The sequence below is a fragment of the Pteropus medius genome, unplaced genomic scaffold, assembly GCF_902729225.1.
Source record: "Pteropus medius unplaced genomic scaffold, Ma_sr-lr_union100, whole genome shotgun sequence".
Lineage (NCBI taxonomy): Eukaryota > Metazoa > Chordata > Mammalia > Chiroptera > Pteropodidae > Pteropus > Pteropus medius.
This window is the reverse complement of record NW_024349801.1, coordinates 27,524,317-27,547,841: the sequence shown is the minus strand read 5'-3', so window position 1 is coordinate 27,547,841 and position 23,525 is coordinate 27,524,317. Positions and strand designations below refer to the sequence as shown.

Genomic DNA, 23,525 nt, shown 5'->3' with positions numbered 1-23,525 from the left:
GATAGCATTGTTGGGTAGAGTGATCTTGGTTGTAGGTAGGTCCTTGCTTTTCATCACTTTGAATATTTAATGCCAATCCCTTCTGGCCTGCAAAGTTTCTGTTGAAAAATCAACTGACAGTTTTATTGGAGTTCCCTTGTAGGTAATTGTTTTTCTTTTGTTGCTTTTAAGATTCACTCTTTGTCTTTGGCATTTTAATTATGATCTGTCTTAATGTAGGCCTGTTTGGGTTCAACTTGATTGGGACTGTCTGTTCTTCCTGGGCTTGTATATCTATTTTCTTTTCTAGGTTAGGGAAGTTTTCCATTGTTATTTCTTGAAATAGGTTTTCAATTCCTTACTCTCTCTCTTCTCTTTCTGGTACCCCTATGATGTGAAAGTTGATATGCTTGATGATGTCCCAGATGTTCCTTATATTATCCTCATTTTTTTTGGTTCTTTTCTCATTGCTATTCTGATTGTTTTCTCCTGCCTTATCTTCCAAATTGCTGAATCAGTCTTCTCTTTCATCTAATCTACAGTTGATTCCCTCTAATATATGCTTCATTTCAGTTATTGTATTATTCATTTCTGACTGGTTCTTTTTTATGTTTTCTATCTCCATTTTTATATTTCTTATCTCTTTGTTAAAGTTCTCACTGAGGTCATTGAGCATCCTTATAACTAGTGTTTTGAAGTCTACATCTGGTCTCCGTTTTATTTAGTCGTTTTTCTGGTGTTTTGTTCTGTTCTTTGATATGGGACATGTTTCTTTGTCTCCTCTTGTAGGCTGCCTCCCTGTGTTAGTTTCTATGTATTAGGTAGAGCTGCTATGTCTCCTGGTCTTGGTAGAGTGGCCTTATGTAGTAGGTGTCCTGTGGGGCCTAGTGGCTCAGTCTCCCTGGTCACCTGAGCTGGGTGCTTTAGGGGTGTCCCTTGTGTGGTTTGTGCGTATCCTCCTGTTGTAGTTGAGGCTTGATTGCTCTTGACATGTCAGTGGGAGAGATTGACCCTCAGGCAAATTGGTTGTGAGGACTGCCCGTGACTACAGTGGAGGAGCTATTGTGCAAAGGCTGACCCTATGGAGCGGGATTCAATTTATCAGGACCCTGGTGTGCTGCTGAGTCTGTCTTTTGGTTATCATTTGTGTGGTTAGGTGGTGCTCTGATGTAGTATGAAGCTGGCCACTGGGTGTGTTGGTTCTGGGACCCCTTAGGAGGGGCTCTGTTGAAGGCCAAGGTTAGCTGCTGCCTGTGCCCTGCTTGGGGCCACTTGGTGTGAGCTACAAAGTGATTTTCAGATGGTTGCAACTTATGCTGGGCTTGGAGATGCCTGGGAGATGCTAAGCTGTGAACTGAGGCCAGCTTTCATTAGTGCTGGGCTTGGGCTGCTTAGCAAGAAGTACAGGGTATGCCAGATGCTTTTTGTTTGGGGTTTGTGAACTCTTGAGAGGTTTTAGGAAGGTCTTTAACATGAGCCAGAACGGGCCATTTGTATGGAAAAGCCACTGGAAGTGGCTTGAGTAGGCCCGCAAGTTGGGTGTAGTGGGCGTCTCAGGGAATTACCAGGGTGGGGCAAACTGTGTTAGCCAGGTTCGTGGAGTCTCAGGAATGGCACCAGCTGTGTCTGCGTGCTGGGAGGGGGGAGGGCTCAACATAGGAACATTGGATTCCACTAGCACTTCTGTCTGGGAGTAAGGTGCCCCTCCAACCCTCACCCTTAAGACAGACAATTCACTTCTTCTCCATATGTCCCTGGTGCCTTTCAAGTTGCTGCTTCAGTGCTGGAGATCTGAGAGAGTAAGTCCATCTGTGAGTTAAGTCCCTGCATGGACCCTTTAAGAGAAATGCCTGAGACTTTAGCAGCCCTCCGTCTCACTCAGCCGCCATCTCCACTAGTTTTCAAAGCCAGAAATTATGGGGACTTCTCTTCCTGGCACTGGAACCGAGGCTGGGAGCCTGCTATGAGGCTGGGACCCCTCACTCCTCAGGGGGGACCTCCAAAGCTGAGATATCCCTCCCAATTTTTAACCGCAACACATGAGTTTGGAACCAGCTGCTCTGTGTCTTGATGTGGCTTCTTCTGTATATCCTTAGTTATAGAACTTCTCTTCAGGTAGACTTCAGGCAGTTCTCAATGATGGTTGTTCTGTAATTTAGGTGTAATTTTTATATGGTCTGGAAGGAGGTGAGCACAGCTTTTACCTACTCTACCATTGATCTTAAGTATTTTACTCTTCTCAAGGCAGCCCTCTCTTTGAATTCTGGATAATTTATCGTGGTTGTTTACTGATTATAAAGCCGCTACTTGCAATGCCATCCTTTCGCTCATTAATTTTATTTCTCCTTCAAGACCCAGCTCAAAAGTCCCCTCTTCTTTGTAACCTTTCTAGATTCCCTAGGCTGCGTGTGTTCCTACAGTGTTCCTAAAAGGCTTTTTCCAAATTGCCAACAACAGTTTTGCAATGTGATTATCCTGTCTCTTCATCTAGAACTTGAGCTTCATGAAGGGACTTTTCTTTATTCATTCCTTTATCCCTAGTTCAGTGTCTAGCACATAGTTGGTGCTTAACAAATATTTAACTGATCATATCCTTATTTATTTTACTTGTACTTAGATAACCCAGAATATGTTGGGTGAGACTAATCCTGGGATGAAAAATATTGGCCCTGTATTATAATCTATAATTTATAAGCTATATATAGATAATTTGGATAAGGCACTGCATTCAAGTTGCTTGAAAAATCTTTATATTCTCTATTTCAATATCGCTTTTTCCTTTCCTTTAACAGGTGTCCCCTGCCCTCCAGTGGTTACATCATGGCTAACATTTTTAGTAAAGGTAAAGGTTATAAATTCTTTTTATAGTGTTTATTTTTAAGTCATATTTAAAATCCCATTAGGTTTACTTTTAAGATAAAACAAGGCCCCCCCACCCACCTCGATTTTCTGATGCCCAGCTTACACAGTAGAGGACATCTGTTAAAGGAAAGGAAAAAGCAATATTGAAATAGAGAATATAAAGATTTTTCAAGCAATTAGAATGCAGTGCCTTATCTAAATTATCTATATATAGATTATAAGTGTTGACCTTTCTCTTCCTTTGCCACCATGAGCCACTATGTTTTTAAGTATGCGGTGATTGGGTAGGTGGTTTACTCAGTCCGATCTTGGTTCTGGTTTCAGTACATTGTTCTCATGTAGCTCTACCAAGGTTCTAGGATCTTGCCACAGAGCAAAGGCTGAAATCTTGCTTTCAGTACCTCCACTGTCCCCCAAACATATGTACTCAAAGTAGCTTGCTAATTATGTGGCTGTCCTTTAGTCTGGATTGGGATGTCTCATGGCTAACATCCTCTTCTCTACAGGCCGACTCGTGACTTCTTGGCAGGGCAGCTTATACCCCATTTCAGACCTATCATGTGTTATTTTTTTATTGGAAGACCACATCTTAGCTATCCAGGAATCCTGCTATATGGCTAGCAGTCAATTCTAAATACCTTCTGCTAAGTTTTCAATGGTATACTGTCAAATAAGGACAATGTAGTAAATTTTTTATCTAAATGTATTCAAAATAAAAGATTTATTATGAGATATGTTTTCTCTAGATTTTGGTTTTCAAATACACATTATTTTAAGAAAGAATGGTAATAATAGATGGCATACTTTGTAAGATAAAAATTTAGTCACCTTATAATAGTCATCTAAATCTTTTTTGGGAAATATTACTGGTCCATGATGTTCCAGTAGTATAGGGTGCCACTGACCACTGAAACTCATTTCCACGAGGCAGCGGTACCCTTTGTGTAAAGTAAGAATGGCTTCTGTCATATGTATTTGCAGACAGATTTTTCAGTCTATTTTTTGTCATAGGGTTCTTGATTTTTGCCTGATTCCAGCCTTGCAGTTTACTTGCTATCTCCTTGTCGTCATCTTTGGCCAGTAGTTCTAGTTTCTGTTTTTATACATTCTCATGTGTGTTCTAAATCTCTGTGCAGCTCCAGGCTTAGTTAGGAAACTTACTGTTCTCTTCCTTTTATGTTTCTTAGATAAAACATTTCTTCTAAGGGCTTAGTAGTATGTTGAAAACATTTATTGTTTATGTTTCTTTTAGACTTGTTATTTTCTATTTTGTAACCCTGAAAATAGCTTTCTGAACTTCATTTATTTTACTGATTTCTGACATTTTTCTTTTTGATCTTAGTAAAACAAATTCACTGTTACTAAAGTGTCCTTTCATCTTGAAGATACTGTATTTATTAACTTTTTTCTTTTAGATGAGTATATGCAAATGGCAGTCTCTGTTACAAACTTGTTGCTTTTATTACCAGATGGTAGATTATAGAATCATAACATTTCTTTCAACACAAAAAATCTGTTTGCCTTTGTTGATTTTCTAAGTAACATTCAGGGAAAAGGCCTTCAATAGGTTAGACTTTTCTAGAAAATGATTATTATCTCTTCAAGCATCTGCCCTGTCAATATTTATCCATCACTCTAAGGAGAAATAATTTGGGGTAAGAGTCAGTGGTACTAGTTTCTTCTAATTACAACTGTATTCTTTTGGAAAAATGTTGGCCAAAGCTGGATGCTCGTTTGTTTCTATAACTTGAGGATAGTTAAATATATTATTTTCCAAATCCCAAATTGTTGGAAATTAATCAATATTTGATATTATTTGCTGGGGAAACTAGAACCTATGATTTCATATGTATTCAACAAATATTCTGTGTTTGCTTTGTTCTAGGCACAACAGGCAAGACATTCATTAATACATAGTTTTAAAAATAATTTGTGGTAGATGCTATAAAGAAATACAGGATACAATGAGAGCATATTAACAGGGAGACCCTTTCCGATCTTGAGGTTTAAGGAAAGTTTCTTGAAGAAGTGATATTTAAACTTAGGCATGAAAAGTGAATCAGAGTTAGGTTTGAGGCATCTGGGAGGATCTTCTTAGGCAAAGGGTAAGGAACATGATAGTGAGGTCTTGAGATAGGGGGCAGAAACATGGAATAGTATTTCCTAATGAACATTAGTAACGTTCTATCATATCTATCCTTTTTCTATCCTCCTCTTGATGTTTTCTAAAACATGCTTTTAATAGCATTAGTATCTGATTTAGAAATTTATAAACCTCTTCATTGGGTGGATTATTAGCTCCTTGAGGGCAGGACTCCTGCCACTTTTAATTCCCAAGTCCAAGTTTCAGATATTGGGGCCAACAAACTTTGGCAATTGACATGAGTTGGTTTTAGGTGCAGTACTAAATGGTAAGCAAAGATAGAGTTGTATATAAGCTAGTATGATTCCCTCTGCGTAGCACACAAGTTTTTATGGCCAGTGAAGGACTTTTTGTAAAACAAAAAACAAAACCAAGCCTCTTTTGTAACCCAGTCTAAATGTAGCTCTTATTTTAAGAACGGTCTTATTGTATTGAATAAAGATATTGTAAACAAGACGACACTCAGGTTTTGATGGGTTCTGATGGTCTCATCTTTGGACAAGTGAAGTCATTTCTCTTCTAGTTATTTGAGAGAGTTATGTCTTCAGTAGAGATCAGAACTGGAAGGTGGGATCTAAATAGATTAGATAAGGTATATATTTTGTCTTGTTAGTGGATTCTGTTAAGTTGTGCCAGCTCTTTGGGGTTCTAGTGTAGACATCTGATCAGTGCATGAGGTGGCATTCTTTCCTCTGTCCTCAGCATATACAAAGCACTCAAATATTCGTTGAATGGGAAAAATGTGCATGTAAATGGGATAGGGCCTGTGTGTTTATAGAGCAATCTTGGATCAAAACTGACTTTCTAGGCCAGATTGTTTATATTTCATGCTTTTTCAGTCCCCAGACCCCTAATATTTAATCTCTTTGAAAGTTCAACCAAGGAAAACCAAGGGAAGGATTTTTGTGTTAGGTTGGACGAACAGGGTATGCTATAACTGAAGAGAATTCTGATAGCAAGGTAAAACTCAGGAGCATCGACTCTAGTAGTTAGCTTGGCATTTTTAAAACTTGGATTATATAAGGATGCCTTTAAAAAGAAGACATTTGTGTGTATATATATCCAAAAAAAATATAACCAAGAACCCCAATTTGAGAAACTGCGTTCAAAGTTGAATATAACCATTTGAGAGATCACTTGAAAAACCAAACAAAAAAAGTTATTTGGTAATAGCGTGATGTTAAACCAAAACTGGGCCACTGAAATGGTGTGGCAGTATTATTATTTTTAGATTATCTACATAAAAACATTTATAAGCTCTCAGATTCTTGATGGTACATCTCTAGACCTTTATGGGTTAGGCAGATCCCACTTTAACCTATTTTTCGTTTAGTAGAAAGAAGTGCAACTCGCCGCCAGTGTTAACTTTACATAAACATGCTCTTTGAGGCTGAGGCAAATCTGACTGGTTTTCAATGTGAAAATAAAACATAAAAACTGTTCTTGAAGCTATTTCTAAACAGAACTTGTTTCTAATCTTAGTGTAACAGAAGTGTATACATAAATTGGATTCATTAAGTGAACCTTTGGCTAACAACTGTTTAAGAACGATGTTAACATCATGTGTAGGAATGCTGTTTTCTAGGATTTGACATTTTCAGTGATTGTGAATTACTGTATTTTGTAAATGGACATGCCACTACTAAAAACAGAATGCTATAAATAGAATAATTTGTTTCCAAAGACTATCGACATATTAGAGCGATGCGAAAATAATAATAAAAGCGATATATTTCATGGCAAACTTTGGGGGTAAGATTAAGACTGTAATCCGCAATTTACCATGGGGTAAACACTGCAGCCCCAAGTCTGCAAATGGGGAATGGGTTAAAAAACTACTGGTAGTTTACCTTTCCCACCAGGAGATCCAGTGCTGAATCCTGAAAATTTGGTGGTGTTTTTCAAAGTATCTGGCATTTCATAATGTTTGCCTGATATAGGGCAAGAGAAGCAAAAGAAAATCGTCCTCTCCACCAAGGTGTCCTCACAGATTCCCCAATTAGACATGTCATATGTGTTAACTTGTCTCTTTTGGGATCCAACTACCTACCACGAGGCATGGTTGTTAATCAGTTACCAGTCATTTACACTTCGGGATCAGATGCTTTAATGCTAAGTCAACACAAATTTTATTTCTGCCTCAGAAAATGGAAGTTTTGTACGAAGAAACCTTGGACTTTTGAAAGGAACGCATTCTTGGATGAGGTAAAGTGGGAGAATCTGACAAGGCAGCTTGCAGGAAACAGGTTCTTGGGGTCAGGGAAGAGGAGGAAGGTATCAAAGAAACTGTTAATTTTCAGTTTTGTGTAGGGTCTTGCGTATTTTATTCATTCGTTGCACTGGTAGTGTTCTCCATGACAGTGCTTGAATGGGAGTTTCAGAGCAACTTCTGAAGTCTGTAAACTTTAGCATACACATTTTCCAGTCCATACTAAATTCCAGCACAGTTTCTTCCCATGGTGTGGCATATCCACTGAGCAAAGTAAGAACGAAGAGAAAGACCCTCATATGCCTGGAGTCCAGCTCAGATCAGTCCTGTTGGATAAGCCTCCTCTTGGCTTCTTTCTTTCAACCTCCTCATTCTCCTTCATAGAGTTTTGTATTTAGTCATATAGCAGGTAGTAGGTTCTTGCTAATTATTCTAAAAGAATGAAAAACAGTTTGGAAACATGGAACACAGTTTCTGTTCTCTACTACCTACTTCTATTTTGCCTCTTTTCCCTCTCACTTTAAATAATTCTCCCTTTTTACTAGAGTGTTAGTACAAAAGAAAGAGTGGCTGGTAAGGTATAGGGAAGAAGGTAATTTTTGATGTTTGGTTGGGAGAAATACTGTCCATAAACTTAGTTCAGCAACTGTCTGACACAGATATTCGGTCATTTTTTCTTTGCACTTCATAGCTTAAATATCTTGAACAAACAAAAATTGAAAACACAGGATCAAGGTATTAAAAGCTCAGATAATACTCTATCGTGCAAAATTTTCTCTTCTAAGTTTTACTGTTTTGTCAGGGCATCTTTTTCTTTAATCAGGCAAGTTAGTGGCAGTTCTTCCCTTTCCAGTCGGCAGTGAGGTTTTCGTTCTCTTCCCTACTTTCCTTGTGTTCTTTGGGTCGTGGTTGTTGCAGACTCGTCTCTCAAGGTCTTTTCTTCAAGGTTTCCCGACGTTCTGGCTCTATCCAAGCCCAGAGCACTTAGGGAGGAAAGATCTCGGATTCTCTTGACGGGCTTGAGAAGCCCTGGGGGCTGCGGATCCCCATGTGGGTGGGGCTGGGCGCGGCAGGGGCGGGGCCGGCAAGGAGCCCGAGGGAAACGATAGAAGGCATAGTTGAGAAAGTCTGCGGGCAAAGGTTTCACAGTTTTCACGAAGGCTTCGTGTGCGAGGCTGAGGGAATTGGGGTGCCTCCTTCCTGCCTCGCCTTTCTTGATTCTGGAAGCTTCAGTAGGCTTTTCTCTGTTGCTGGGACCCGGAAAGGCAGCGGCTTCAGCTCCAGGGGCGGGTCCCAAGGGTCTTGTCGCTGCTCCGGGGCTGTTTGGCCTCCTGGTGTTGGGGGAGGGGCAAGGGAGGTGGTGCTCGCGCCTCCTTTTGCGCATGCGCGGCGGGCTCTGAGCGGGTAGGAGCGCGTGCGCGGTGACGTGGACGTTTGGTGCGCGCGCAGGCTCTTCAGCTGGAGCGGACACACGGTGTGCGAACCGAACAGAATAACCCGCCCCCAGCGCGATGTGAAGGACTCCTGGTGAGGCCGGCCACGCCCCGCACGGTAACTCTCGGGCCTGGGTGGGGGGCGTCGATTTAGTATTGGCCGGATTGGAGTTTTTCTAGAGTTTGAAGCTCTTGTGTATCTGAACGGCGTGAGAAGCGTTCCGCTGAGCGATCTTCGCACGCCCGGGCCAGGCCCAGCCTTGCGCGGGGCCGCCTTTGGCGCGCGCCTTTGGTCCCCTGAGCGAGGCTGCGCATGTCACCTCGCGCGCGTCCCCGGCCTCACTTCCGCGTCGCGCAGCGAACTAACTGGGAACATCGACGCCAGAGAGAGCGGCCACGAGGCGGGCGGGGACGCACCCATGGCGCGGCCCTGCGATCGCGTGCGTGGGGTGCCGCACCGCGTGGTACGATCTGCGTGACGACTTCCATCCGGCTCGGGGCTTTAGGTTGAGAGTTCTGCTTGTGCGCTTTGTATTTTAGAGCTCTGGTCCCTGGGTTCCAAAACTCCGAGGGAAACGGCGCTGACGTCGCTTTTTCAAGCAACTGTGTGCAGCGTTTTGACACCTGTACAGATGTCTCTTCTAGCATGTAATTTCTGAGCAAGTTGTTTGAGGCAGGATTGCGAGTTTAGTAAAGAAGGAGGGCGAGGAAGTGAGCTGTATATGAGTGAGAACTTGGTAAACAAAGGACTGGTGGTACGTAAGTGCCGAAATGAGGGCGGGGAAAACAGGTGGGAAGAGCAGGTGTTATTTTCTTTTTCCCTCTGTGGGGCAGCCTATGGCTAGTTTTCTGTTTTTGAGGCTTCCCGTTTCTGTTAAATTGTCAAGTTGGTCTCTGCCCTCAGTGGTAGGGAGGGTCAGGGACGTAAATAAACCGCTCTGAGCAGCACTAAAGTTGACGAATCTGTGCGAAGATTATGGAGAAGTTAGGTATTTCAAACTGGGTTGAAAGTGAGTGGAGAGTGGTCGTGCCTTGCTGTGAAGATTTTTGCTTTGCCTTTAGAACCCTGTGGATGCTTCCTGGCTAGGGTGGAAGTAGGGGTGAAGGAGGTCAGAAAAGAGGGTTTACTGATGGCAGAACACAGTGAGTAACCAAAGTAACCTCCTAAGGAAAGACCACTCTCCCAGGGTTCGCGTCACCAGAGTAGACACGTGGATCAAGAGAACTCTGGAGCCCACCAGCTCGCCGCGGTGTGTGTTCTAAAGCTCCCCAGGGCTCTGTGGCGGAGTTTCTGGCAAACGCTGCCTGCTCTGCCTCTATGTTTTGGGCACGACGCCGTGGCTAGGCTTTAGGGAAAGTGCTGGGAGGCGGCGGCGTGACGGCTGCTGGGAAGGGGATTGGCTTGGGAGGGCCGGGTGGCTGGTTCTGTAGTCTCCACGGTAACAGAATGCGACTGGATCCCGCCGAGCGATCCGTGGGTTCCGGCCGGCGGCACGTGATCTGTCGGGACTCCTCTTCCCCGGAAGAGCTTTCCTTGCGGCATTTTTTCACGTGGTTCTTGGCCAGCTAGCCTCTGCAGTTGAAAAGAGGTGATTGTGGGACCTTAATAGTCGACGGCGACTGCTCCTCCCTGGGACTGGCAGGCGGCCTTTTAGTTTCTAGTATGGGATCAGCGTTAGTGCTTCTTGCCACCGTAGCGTTCTGTTTTCCAGCAGTTGTGTGGATTGAGTTCACTTAACAGAAAACACATGCTTAGGAGTTGAGGAAATTCAGTGCCCTGGGTACCTTGCCATGATTACTTCAAGGCAGGGCGGCTGTTCATTTGTACCATAAAAGTTAGTTCTTCAAATTTTTGTGTAACTACTAAGGACCTGAGAACTTGCTAACCCCAAGTTGTAGTTATAGTTAAGGTACCATTCCTAGGAGTAAAAAGTGCCTCTGAAGCCAACATTAACGAATAGTATTTGGGGAGAGAAGAGAAGAAAGCGTACTATCTTAGGCAAATGCAATTCTGTGCCTTAAAACCTAAAGCATTAGAGACAATATTTTGAAATTTACCTTACTAAGGTTGTGGTGATGATAAAATGTTCAGGATATTGTCTGATCCGAAGTAAGTGCTTACTAATAGACAACAAGTACCATTTATTCAATTTTTAAAGTTAATCTAATTAAAAACTTGCACATGGTTTTATTGTCTTTGCCACCCTTTGCTATCATATTTTCTGATTATATCCAAAATCTATTCTTAAGATTTTTAAATGTGCGAGCCCATTGTAAATTCAAGTGAATTTGTTCTCTCAGATTTTTTCAGTAATGTAATTTAATCATACTCTTGTGGTGAATGATCAAATTAAGGAACAAACTAACATCTTGGTGCCTACAATACTGTAATGCATTTGTTGCATGAAAGGTTATGGTTATTTTTAGCAACTTTGGAAGCATTCAGAATGGATTGACTAGCATTTGAATATTTTGTGTTTTTAAAGCAGTAGTATTGATTCGGAATTTTGATTTGATGTGTTTTTTTTTTTTTTTTGCAATACATGAATCACTGAATTAGATAACTATATAGTAACCTAAATTGTGTATTTTGTAAGTTGTGTGAGGGTCACCGCTTTAGTAAACATTTCCCAAGGAGGTCATTGGTGAAAAGACATTTAGAATAGGGACTATGAAATTGTAACATTTATTTTAATGGAACTTGCCACATTACTTACCTGAAAACAATCTTCGTGAAAGTGTCTCTCTGTCTCCTGTGACATTTTCAGAATGTTACTTATATATATTTTCCATTCTCAACGAAACTTATTTCTTTGATTCATTATTATAGTTATGCAGATAAATGCTAGCTTCTGAAGAGCTGAACTGTGATTTTTTTGGGATGTTAAATTATATAGATGTACAAAAACTGTGATCTTCCTTAAAGCTTTTAGAGAGCCAAATACAAAGTATTTTTAGAATCTTACTGGAAGGAGTTTTGTTTCTTCATGAGTGACCTAGCTCTTCTAAAGGATATTTAGTTTTTGTAATTAAAGTTGTCTTAGACTTTAGAATGGTATTGTGTGTCTGAAACAGCTTAATTTGCTGAATTGACTATCTTTTGATTAGAAAAGCTAACATAGTATCCTAAAAGCATATCTATATGCTTATAGCGAAGTGGAATCTGTGCGTAAAGATTGATATGGAATAAGAATTCAATTCCTTGTTCCTAGAAGGTATGGGTCAAGATAGAGGTTTTTTGGGTCATAAATTAGGTCTTTGGTTTTATGCATGTTGATCATTTCATGGAATAACATGATTGGAGGATTCTTAATAAAAAGACCTTACACAAATCATAAGTCTGAAAGTTTTAACTTTTTTTGTCTTTATACACATTTTTCATTTAAATTAGATACCTGTGTAGAGTTCAAATAGGGTAGTCTGACTTTTCTGCACTTAATTATTTAGGCAAAAGGAAAAATTTGAAATGTGTATATATAAAATTAGCATAAAATTTACTTCAGTGCAGTCCATAGCACTAAACGATTTCTGACAGTTGAACTTTTGACATTTCACGGATTAATTTTTAAGGTTTTTAAAGCATTGGTTAGAACTTCTTTGCCTTAATTTTATCTGTAATGATCTGAAAACCAAGCTTTTACTATCGTAGAAGATAATTTTAAAGAATTCTGTACCCTTTAAGTTATTTGTAGGTTTGGAATAGCCAAAAATTTTTTCCAGGTAGTTCTTTGCCACCATAGTCATATTTAAATGCACTTGAGAATATAGCATGATTGCTCACAAAAATGGTGATTTGTAACAAAACTTTGAACTTCACGGACTAAATACAGGTTTAGGAGTTTGCATTGAGTTATTTGGAGTAACTGGTTTTTGTGTTTTCTAAGCTTTACTGTTTTTACAAAGTCACTTTATTTGTGACCTAAATCTGTTTAAATTTTGTTTTATGAATATCTGATAGGTGTTGTCTAAACTCTTTAGTTTTAGGAAACCAGTACATTTAATCGTCTTAAGCCTGAGGCCGCTTTTGAAAAGAATCTCCCTAAATTTTATCTCTTAAAAATACACTCCAAATCAGAGGAGTGATTCTTTTTTCACCTTTCTTGGGGCATTAGTATTTTAGTATTAGGAAGTGGGTTTCTCTTTCTGTATTTAACCATAATAGGAAACAATAGCCAACCTTTCTGAAGTCTTGATTTTTAGAAAACCTGTATCTGTTATCCTCAGGCTAGAGAATATTTTAAGTTTTGGGGGCGGGTGTGTGGGTGTGGGTATGGGTGTGGGTGTGTGGGTGTGTGGGTGGGTGTGTGTGGAGAGAGAGAGAGAGAGAGAGAGAGAGACAGACAGACAGACAGACAGCGCGCGCGTGCGCGCACGCAAGTTCTGTAGAAAGATAAATTTAGACCAGGTGCTTTTGCTGCTTGTCAGTAGCTCTGATAAAACGTAAAATTAGACTTTTTAATTAAAATGAGGAGCACCAATAAGTGGCTAAAATTTGATTAATCAAAGTTACTGACCCACTTACAAAGGAGTACTAATGTAGCATCTTTTTTGTGTAAAGGTTGATTGGAGGTGATAGCTTTACATCTTGTAGAAGATTTAGGTAATTTGGCACATAAGCTCAGATGTGCTAAACAATCTGAGATTTCTTTATAACTTTTTATTGAGATATAATTCACATAGCATAAAATTCACCATTTTAATAGATACACTTCAATGGTTTTTAGTTTCTGAACCCCATGTCCATTAGCAGTTACGCCTCTCTCCTTATTCCCTGGCAACCACTAATTTATTTTCTGTCTCTATAGATTTGCCTAATTCTGGACATTTCGTGTAAGTGGAATCATACAATATATGTGTTGTTTTTTGTTATAACGTCTAAATATTTTTGTTTAACTATTTTTCGAATGGGTTGTATGTCCAAAAGAAAAATTTTAGAAAGTGTCAGTATGTATTTTCCCAGTCACCTGGTTTTCCCTCGATATAGCCAGTACCGGCAGTTCCTTTTCTATCTTTAAAGTCTGTGTCAAGCAAATAGATACATACTCTTTTCTTTGGCTTTTTTTGTTTGTTTGTTTTTTACTTTATGGAGAAGGGTAGCATAATCTAGAACAACTCTTTTTTGAACACTTTGCCCTTAATATATCTTGTAGATAATTTTGTGTGAGTCCATAAAGTTCATTCATTTTTAATAGCCGCAGAATATTACACTCTGTGGATGTACCACCGTTAATTTAACCAGTCTACGTTGATGGACTTTTTCTCCAATCTTTTGCTGTTATAAATGGAATGCAGGGAATAATCTGTATCATTTTATCAGGAATGTGTGCCCACGTGTGTATTTAAGATAAAGTCCTAGAGGAACTGCTGTTCCATAGGATATACTTATTTGTACTTTTGATATTTTTATGTTGTCCTTTATTACATATAGAGACTCTGTCATCTTATACTCTCAGCAGCTGGTTAGATGTGTGTATGCTGGTTGATCTAACACTCTTTCCAGTATCCCTACCAAACTTCGATTTTTGCCAGTCTGTAAGGTCAAAAACAGTATCTTTGGATGGTTTTAATTTGTATTTCTCATATGCTAAGACTATACATTTTCATAGCCATTTGCTCTTCCTCCTTTTGCCCATTTTTCTATTAGATTTTTCGTCTCAATTGGTTGGAACCCTTTTTATATTAGGGAATTGAGTTCTTTATGATAATAAGTTGCAAATACCTTTTCCCTGGTAGCCATTTATTTTTAATTTTGTTTGGAGTTTTGGCGAGATTTAAAAAATTTACATGATGTTGAATTTATCAAAGGTCTTGTGTTTTTATCAGAAAGTTTTCTCAGGATTTAAGAATTAAAAAGTTACAGTGAGGAATGGGGGAAGAATTTAAATGTTTGATCCTTAACGGAATTTTGTTCAATATAAGGTCTGAAGTATGGAGCCAACTGTTTCTTTCCCAGTAAGTTCCAGTAATTTGTCATGGTTTCTTTAAATGTATGTACTATCAAGTTAAGGTAGCATTTTACTTTTTATGAACCCATGCCAATCCCATAATGAAGAGTAAATTATGTACAGTGATAACATGGAAATTTGTTTATTTTTACTTATACCGGGAGAAGTTGATATGTAACAATTCATAATTCCGGAAAATTCATAAAAGTGTTAGGATTGTTTTTAAATGTAAATAATCTTCCAATTTAATCTCCTAAAAACAATTTACATAGTTTTTCTAAAACAAATAAGTATTTTTTATTTTTATGCGAGATTATAGTATTTATAGTGAGTTATTGGAGGGCTGGGATATGAGCGATTTAATTAGATTAAATGGAACTTTAAAACGATGATTAAATATTCTAGAGTGACTATCCTTACAGTGATTGTGAGAAAGGTAGAAGCAACATTTTAGAAGAATTTAGTAATATATTTTGGGGATAACATAATCAATCTTATACTTTTGTAAAAATAAATATTCACTTAATTGAAGGTTTTTTTTTTTTCCTGTTTGTTCTTTAGGCTGGAAGGCCATTGTGACTATGTGGTGACTACAGTTATTTTACTACTGAGTTTCCCACTGGAATCATGGAGGAGAAACAGCAAATTATTTTGGCTAATCAAGATGGTGGGACAGTGGCAGGAGCAGCACCTACCTTCTTTGTCATTCTAAAACAGCCAGGAAATGGCAAAACTGATCAAGGAATTCTGGTTACTAATAGAGATGCCTGTGCTTTGGCTAGCAGTGTGTCATCACCAGGAAAATCTAAAGGGAAGATTTGCCTTCCAGCTGATTGTACTGTGGGAGGAATCACTGTCACCTTGGATAACAATAGTATGTGGAATGAGTTCTATCATCGAAGCACAGAGATGATTCTGACCAAGCAGGGAAGACGCATGTTTCCATACTGTCGTTATTGGATAACAGGTTTAGATTCAAATATGAAGTATATCCTTGTCATGGATATATCTCCTGTGGATAACCATCGTTATAAGTGGAATGGTCGCTGGTGGGAACCCAGTGGGAAGGCTGAGCCCCATGTTTTGGGGAGGGTTTTTATTCATCCAGAATCTCCTTCTACAGGTCATTATTGGATGCATCAACCTGTATCTTTCTATAAACTCAAACTTACCAACAATACACTAGACCAAGAAGGGCATATCATCTTGCACTCTATGCATCGTTACCTGCCAAGGCTTCATTTGGTACCTGCAGAAAAGGCTACGGAAGTGATACAATTAAATGGCCCTGGTGTCCACACTTTTACCTTCCCACAGACTGAATTCTTTGCAGTAACAGCATATCAGAACATTCAGATTACCCAGCTGAAAATAGATTACAATCCATTTGCTAAAGGGTTCCGGGATGATGGGCTGAATAGTAAGCCCCAGAGAGATGGAAAGCAAAAGAACATCTCTGACCAAGAAGGGAATAGTATTACTAGTTCTCCTGGTCAGCGGGTCCGTCTTATAGAAGGTGAGGGGTCAGAGATACAGCTAACTGATTCGGATCCTTTATCTAGGGGTCATGAAACATCAGGCAAAGGTTTGGAGAAGCCTTCCCTTAATATAAATCGAGACTTCCTTGGTTTCATGGATATTGCTTCATCACTTGAAGTTCCACAGTTGAAGCAAGAGGTTTCTGAAAGGTAGGTAACAATTTTTCTGTTCTTGGGGATAAGAAAGATTTTGGATTTAATATATTGGTTGTGTGGACTGCTGACTTTAGACATTGATAAATGTAAGCCGCTAAAAAAGCGGCTCATTTTTCTGTAATGAATATCAGTTGGGTTCAGGGTTCAGAATTGTTGGCAAATTAGATGATTTATCAGAATGAGGATCTTTCATTCATTAAATTTAGAATTTTGTTAATCATGCGTTACTGTTTCTTGGTTATATGTAGACAACTCTATTAATTGAGGAAAAGAAGAGAAATGACCCCCAAGAAATGTCATAAGTGACATGAAATTTATCCAAATGAGGCACAGAAAGGATTCAAAGTAAACTTATTTATAGCTAATAGTTAAGAATTTACTGCCCTATGAGCATCCTAATCCATGAATTGCCTGGCAAAAAAAAAAAAAAAGGCTGACGGTTATTACATTTTAAAATAGCATGATATACTGTTGTCTTTTTAATTTGATCTTACATTATTTATTATTTTTTTAATCAGAGACTTTTTAGAGCAATTTTAGTTTCACAGCAAACTTTGCAAAATTAAGAGGAAGGTAGATTTCTCATAAACCTTCTGCTTCCATATGTACAATCTCCTCCATTGTCAAGATCTCCCATTAGTTTGGTACATTTGTTAGAATTGATGAACCTGCATTTATATATCATAATCACCCCAAGTCCATATAGTAGTACCTTAGAGTTTACTATTTTTGTTGTACCTTCTGTAGTTTGGACTGATGTATAATGACGTATCCATCAGTCCATCCATACATACCTTACAGAGTATTTTCATTGCACTAAAAATCCTCTGTGTTCTGCCTGTTAATCTACTATCTTTCTCCCCACCCTCTGGCAACCTCTGATCTTTCTATTGTCTCCATAGCTTTGCCTTGTCCAGAATGTCATACACTTGGAATCATACAGTATGTAGCCTTTTCATATTGGCTTCTTTCACTTAGTAATACATATGTAAGGTTCTGTTATGTCTTTATATGGCTTGGTAGCACATTTCTTTTTAGTGCGGGGTAATATTCCATTGTCCAGATGTATCAGTTTATCTGTTTACCTACTGAAGGACATCTTTTTTTTTTTAATTTATTTATTTAAATTAGTTTCAGGTATACAATACATTGGTTAGACATCTATGTAGTTCATAAAACGATCCCCCCAATTGCTTCCTCCCTCCCCTGGTCTTCCACCTAGCCATCATATTAATGCTAACTGCATTCCCTCTGCTGTGCTCCCTATTCCTTGCCCAACTATCACCTACTAATTTGTACTTCTTTAACCCTTCACCCTATTCTCCCATCCTCCCAACCCCCTTCCCTTCTGTCTGTCACCAAATTGAAGGACATCTTGATTGCTTCCAAGTTTTGGCAAGTATGTTAAAAACTTCCTTGTCCCAGTTTTCAGTTCATTTGGATTGATAATAGCCATCTAATGTGTATGAAATGGTATCAGTGTGGTTTTAATTTGTATTTCTCTAATGAGTAGTGATGTTGAGCATCTTTTCATGTGCTTATTGGTCATTTGTCCATCTTTTTTGGAAAAATGTCTGCTCAGGTCTTTTGCCCATTAAATTTTTTTTGTTTTTGCCGAGTTATGGGAGTTCTTCATGTGTTCTGGTTATTAATACATTATTAAATAAATTACTTGAAAATACTTTTCCCATTCTATAAGGGAAATACTTTTCCCATTCTACTATCATTGACCAATGATAGTATTCTTCGTTGCGTAAAAACAAAAGTTTTTAATTTCGACGAAATATAATTTTTCTATTTTTTCTTCCGTTGCTTGTGCTTTTGGTGTTCTACTTAAGGAACCATCAGCAAATCTAAGGTGATAAAGAGTTTCCCTTGTGTTTTCTCCTAAGAGTTATATATTAGCTTTTAAACTTGGTCCATTTTGGAAAGGGTCTGAGTTTACTCTTTTGCATGTATATCCAGTTTTTCCATCACCATTCGTCAAAAAAAAATGTCCTTATTAAATGATCTTGGCACTCTTGTCAAAAATCAGTTAACCATAAATTTGAGGGTTTATTTCTGGGCTCTGTATTCTATTGGCCTGTATGTCTGTTCTTAAGCTGGTATTACAGTGTTTTTTATTATCGTAGCTTTATTATATTAATTTGAAATTGAGAAGTGTGCGTGCCAACTCTTTCCTACTTTTCAAGATTGTTTTGGTTATTTGGGATCCCTTGAAATTCTATATGAGTTTTAGTATCATCTTTTATACTTCTGCAAAAAGCACCTTTGGGAATTTGATAAGGATTGCACTGAATCTATATTGCTTTGGTTAGTGTTTTTACCGTAACAGTACTATGCTTTCCAGTTCATGAACATGGGATATCTTGTCATCTACGAATAGCGATAGCTTTACTTCTTTTTCCAATTTGAAATGCATATTTCTTTTTCTTGCCTAATTGCTTTAGCTATAATTTCCAGTACTATGTTGAATAGAAGTGAAAGTGGGAGCATCTTGGTTTTAATTTGCATTTTCTAATGATTAGTAAAGTTGAACACTTTTTTATATATTTATTGACCATTGGGACTGCTTAGGTGATTCATATATGTGAGTGTCTGTTCTTTGACACTATTTTTTCCCCCCAGTTCAGTTTGTCTACCCTTAGGCCAAAACCACATTGTTTTAATTAGTATAACTTTGTAATGGTAACTTCTTAACTCTTAGATTCCACCTATATGGTCCTACCCTATTTCATTTCTGGGGTAAGGCCTTTTACTAAAATTAGTCATTACTGGTTCTTACCTACTTTGATATATTATTATTTGGTTTCTTGATTGTATTCAGTTTATTATTGATTGTTGCAATGTCCTTTCCTCTAATTTTGCCCTTGTCAAGCTTTTAATTTTTTGAAAGAAAATTGGACATTGTTACCACTCTTTAATTCTTCAGGTCTACCTATTGCCTTTAAATTAAACAAACAAACAAACAAAAAAAACCAAAAAACCACAAAACTTTAAAAATAGTACTATTCTGTTTCAATGCCAACTGACATATATTCTATTTCAGTTCTGACACTTAACTCAGAGTAGGTGTTAGACTCCACGATTTTAAAGGAAAGGTCTCTGAGAAGACTACCCCTATCTACGTCAGACACCATCCAGAAAGTCCACACCTGGACTTCTCACCAAGTAGCTACAAATATAGGAGTTCCCATGAACCCTCTCAGGTTCACTCATTCACTAACATGACTCACAGAACTCAGGAAAGCACTATATTTAGAACAGTTTTGTTATAAAGATTAGGACCAGCCAAATGAAGAGACATGTTGGGCAAGGTCAGGAGAGTCTCAAATGTAGAGCTTTGGTGCCTTCTCCCCAGGGGACACATAAGATGTGTCACCCTCCTGGCATATCCATGTATTCACCAGCCAAGAAGCTTCATTGAGTTTTAGTGTTCAGAGTTTTAGTTGGAGTTTTGTTAAGTAGGTTTAGTTGATTAAATCACTGACCAGGTGACTGAATTGTCTCCACCCTCCCTCTCCTTTCCTGAAGGTTAGGCTATCTTAAAGTCCCAATCCTCTAATCATGGAGTTGGTTTTTTAGTGACCATCGCCATTATGAAGCTATCTCCAGGCTGACTGTGGATCACCTCATTAGCATAATCTTAGGTATGATCCATTGGGCTTATGAATGAGAAAGATACTTGTCACTCAGGAATTTCAAAGGGTTTTAAAAACTCTGCCAGGAACCCTGGAGAAGGGCCAGATAAATTCGTTATTATACAATAAATACATATACATAATTTAAAGTCTAAATAAAACTGCATGATGAAAATAATACTCCCTTGCTTCATTCCTCTTCACTTCTAATTTTTTTCTTAAAGGAAATTTGTTGATTTCCACTTTCAGTCGTTTCTCATGATATTTGCCTGAAACTAATGATCAGTTTTACATGTTAACCGAGTCCTTCAGTATAGTTACCACAGAAATAAGTATCCATTTTTTAATGTTATATCAATGTTCTATACTGTTGAGCCAAGTAATATACCGTAAACATTTTCTCATATATATAACTTTACTTTTCCATAATTATTGTTATATTTTTTCTTGGTTTTCTATATACCTGCTACTAATTCTTCTCAAATACTTTAAACTTGAAATCTGACTTCATTCGCACACATACACTTAAACACTCATCTAATCAAATTAAATTTTTTTGTTTTCTCTGAATAATTCCTTAACTTGCTCTTTATCCTCCTTTGCCAATCTGAACTGCCTTCTTGGGATTTCACTTTGCTGTCATCCTGCTAACTCTGTTTTAGCTTTTTCTTATGTAGGTCTGCCTATTTCCTGTATTTTAAGCTGTCTTTCTTGCTGTGTGTGTATGTGTGTGTTTTGTCAAGTACATCTTTCAGTAATTTCTACAGAAAGGATTTATGGGACCTAGAATCACTTCTGATGAAAATAGTAGTCTCCTGCCTCACCTGTCTCAACCCCTAATTTTTTTCTTGCATGTTGAAAACTAGTTTTATTATGCCATCATACTTAGTAAATTATTTGGTTAGGTATAGAGTTCTGAGCTGAAAATATGTTGGGTGTTCAGTTTCCTATTGAGAATTTGATGCCACTTTGATGCCTGATCATTTGAAGGCTCTTAAGATCTTTTGTTGATCCTTCATATTAATGAAATTTTATAAATGATGAACCAAGGTGTGGTTCTTCTCATCATTGTCTTGTGTTTTTTCAATCAAGAAATTGATATTCTTTGGCTCTAGGAACATTTTCAGTATTCTAATTTTTTTACTTTTATTTTTCTCTTTTTTTGAAGCTCCTTATAGTTGGATGTTTTATCTCCTGGATTATTTTATAAATCAATCTTTTCTTTTCTGTTGTTTTTGCTCTACTTTATGTTGAAATTTCATTGATTTAGCTTCTAACTTACTGAAATTTTTATTATAGCTATCAGATTTCAGTTTCCAAGAGTTCTTCTATTTTCTTTTGCACACTACATTCCTTTTTTCCAGTAGATTTCCTTTTTCTGTTAATCTAGTAAGCACCAGTTTCATGTAAGTTTTGGAGGCTGGAAAGTCCAAGATAATGGTTTTGGCAGGGTTCAGTTTCTGTCGAGAGCTCTTATCCTGGTTTGGAGGCTGCTACCTTTTAGCTGTGTCCTCACGTAGAGGTGGAGAGATTCCCTACCTATGTGATCTCATTTACACTTATTTACCTCCTCAAGACCCTATCTACATGTACTGTCACATTGATGGTTAAGGGCTTCAGCATATGAATTTGGGAGGGACACAGTTCCGTTCGTAGCAGCAGTATAGAGATTATAATATGCATCTTTAATAACTCAAGTAGAATCGCATTAATATTATATAACAGTTCTTGAAGAACTAATAACTTATATAGCTCATATCCTTCTGTGTGATAAACCCTCAAAACATTATTTGTTTTAAACTGTCACTAGTCATTTAAGGAACATAGTTTTTTATATTTACTCATATATTTACTTTTACTTGTTTTTTTTTTTTTTTATTTGTTTCTGGATCCGTTTTCATATTGGTTCATTTCCTGTCCAAAAATCTTCCTTTAGTATTTTTTAACTTTTAAAAAATTGAGATGTAACTCAGTGCCATAAAATTCATCTTTTTAAAGTATATAGTTCATAACCAGTATTACCCCAATAAACAATAAAAAAAATAATAAAGTATATATAGTTCAGTGGTTTTTAGTATATTCACAGAATTATACAGCCACGACCACAGTTATTTTTAGAACCCAAAACCGGGGTTCTCTCCTAGTCACTGTGCATTTTCCCTTAGCTACTCTTCAACCCCACCTCAATCATACATAACCACCAGTCTCCTTTTTGTCTCTGTGGATTTCCCTATTCTGTACATTTTGTATAAATAGAATTATGTAATATGTCATCTTTGGTGCTTGGTTTCTCTTATCGTATGTTTTAAAGGTTCATTCATGTTGTAGCATGTATCTACTTCATTCCTTTTATTGCTGAATAATATTTTATTATGTGGATAATACCACATTTTGTCTGTTCATCACTTGATAGATGTTAAAGGGGTTTCCACTTTTTGGCTATTATGAATAATGTTGCCATGAACATTTGGTTACAGATTTTTGTGAGGAAAGTTTTGGGTAGTGATAAGCCTATTCTTTCCCCACTGAATTAATTGTATTGTCACCCTTGGCAATTGAAAATCAGTTGATAAAAATGTGGGCATAAAAAAAAATATGGGCCTTTATTACTGGACTCTGAATTCTGTTTAGTTCTGTATATTAAGCCTTATGCCAGTATAACACTTTTAATTACTGTAGCATTGAAGTAAGTTTTGAAATTGGAAAGTATGAATCCTCAGAGAACTTCTTTTTAATCTTTCAAGATTTTTGGGGGGTTATTTTTGGGTCTCTTGCATTTCTTAATGTAGGATCAACTTGTCACTTTCCACAAAAATCTAAGGTGGGTTTTGATAGAGATTGTATTGAATCTGTAGATTACTTTCAGAGAGTATTGCTGTCTTAACCAAATATTAAGTCTTTTAATATGTAAACATGGGGTATTTGTCCTTGTATTTAGGTTTTCTTTAATTTCTTTCAACAATGTTTTGTAGTTTTCTGTGTGCAAATCTTATACTTCTTTAGTTCAGTTTATTCCTAAGTATTCTTGTTGATGTTATTACAAATAGAATTGTTTTTTCTATTTTATTTTTGACTTTTAATTATAGTATATAGAAATACAATTTTTTGTGTATGTATAGATTTTAGATCTTGCACTCTTGCCAATTCTTTTATTAGTTTCAGTAGTTTTTTCTTAGAGTCCTTAGAATTTTCTGTATACGATTTCACATCATCGGTGAGTGGAGAATTTTACTTCTTCCTTTTCAATCTGGGTGTCTTCTGTTTATTTGCTTATCACCTTCCTAGAACCTTTTGTACAATTGAGTAGAAGTGGTGACAGCTAACATTCTTGTCTTGTTTCTGATCTTAGGAGGTAGTATCTCTTTTAAATCTGAATTCTCTCAGCTGTCTGAAAATACCTTCAGTTTTGAAGGCTTCTTTTGGTAGGACTAGAACATTAGGTTAACTCTTTCAATACTTTGTGATGGCTGTCATTCTATTGTCTTCTGGCTCACATTATTTCTAATGAGTAGTCATTCTGTTGTTCTCATTGTCCTCCCAACCCCACCCCCACCACCGCTGCTTACAGGGTTTTTCTCTGGATCTTTAATTTTCAGTACCTTGATCTTTATGTGCCCAG

General features: G+C 37.7%; 1 protein-coding gene across 14 annotated transcripts in view; it reads left to right on the top strand.

The window, feature by feature from the left end:
• Positions 1-2,772: 2,772 nt before the first annotated feature.
• Positions 2,773-23,525, top strand: part of MGA (MAX dimerization protein MGA) — a 79,318-nt gene continuing 58,565 nt past the window's right edge. For 8 of the 14 annotated variants that reach the window (XM_039888435.1, XM_039888434.1, XM_039888437.1 and 5 more), the window contains exons 1-2: positions 8,594-8,744; positions 15,133-16,259. In XM_039888435.1, the coding sequence (XP_039744369.1) occupies positions 15,199-16,259 (1,061 nt within the window). In that variant the 5' untranslated portion in view covers positions 8,594-8,744; positions 15,133-15,198. Of the gene's footprint in view, positions 2,822-7,171; positions 7,190-8,593; positions 8,745-8,820; positions 9,091-13,531; positions 14,579-15,132; positions 16,260-23,525 lie in introns of those variants that run through there. The other 6 variants (XM_039888427.1, XM_039888429.1, XM_039888426.1 and 3 more) reach the window with 6 other exon arrangements.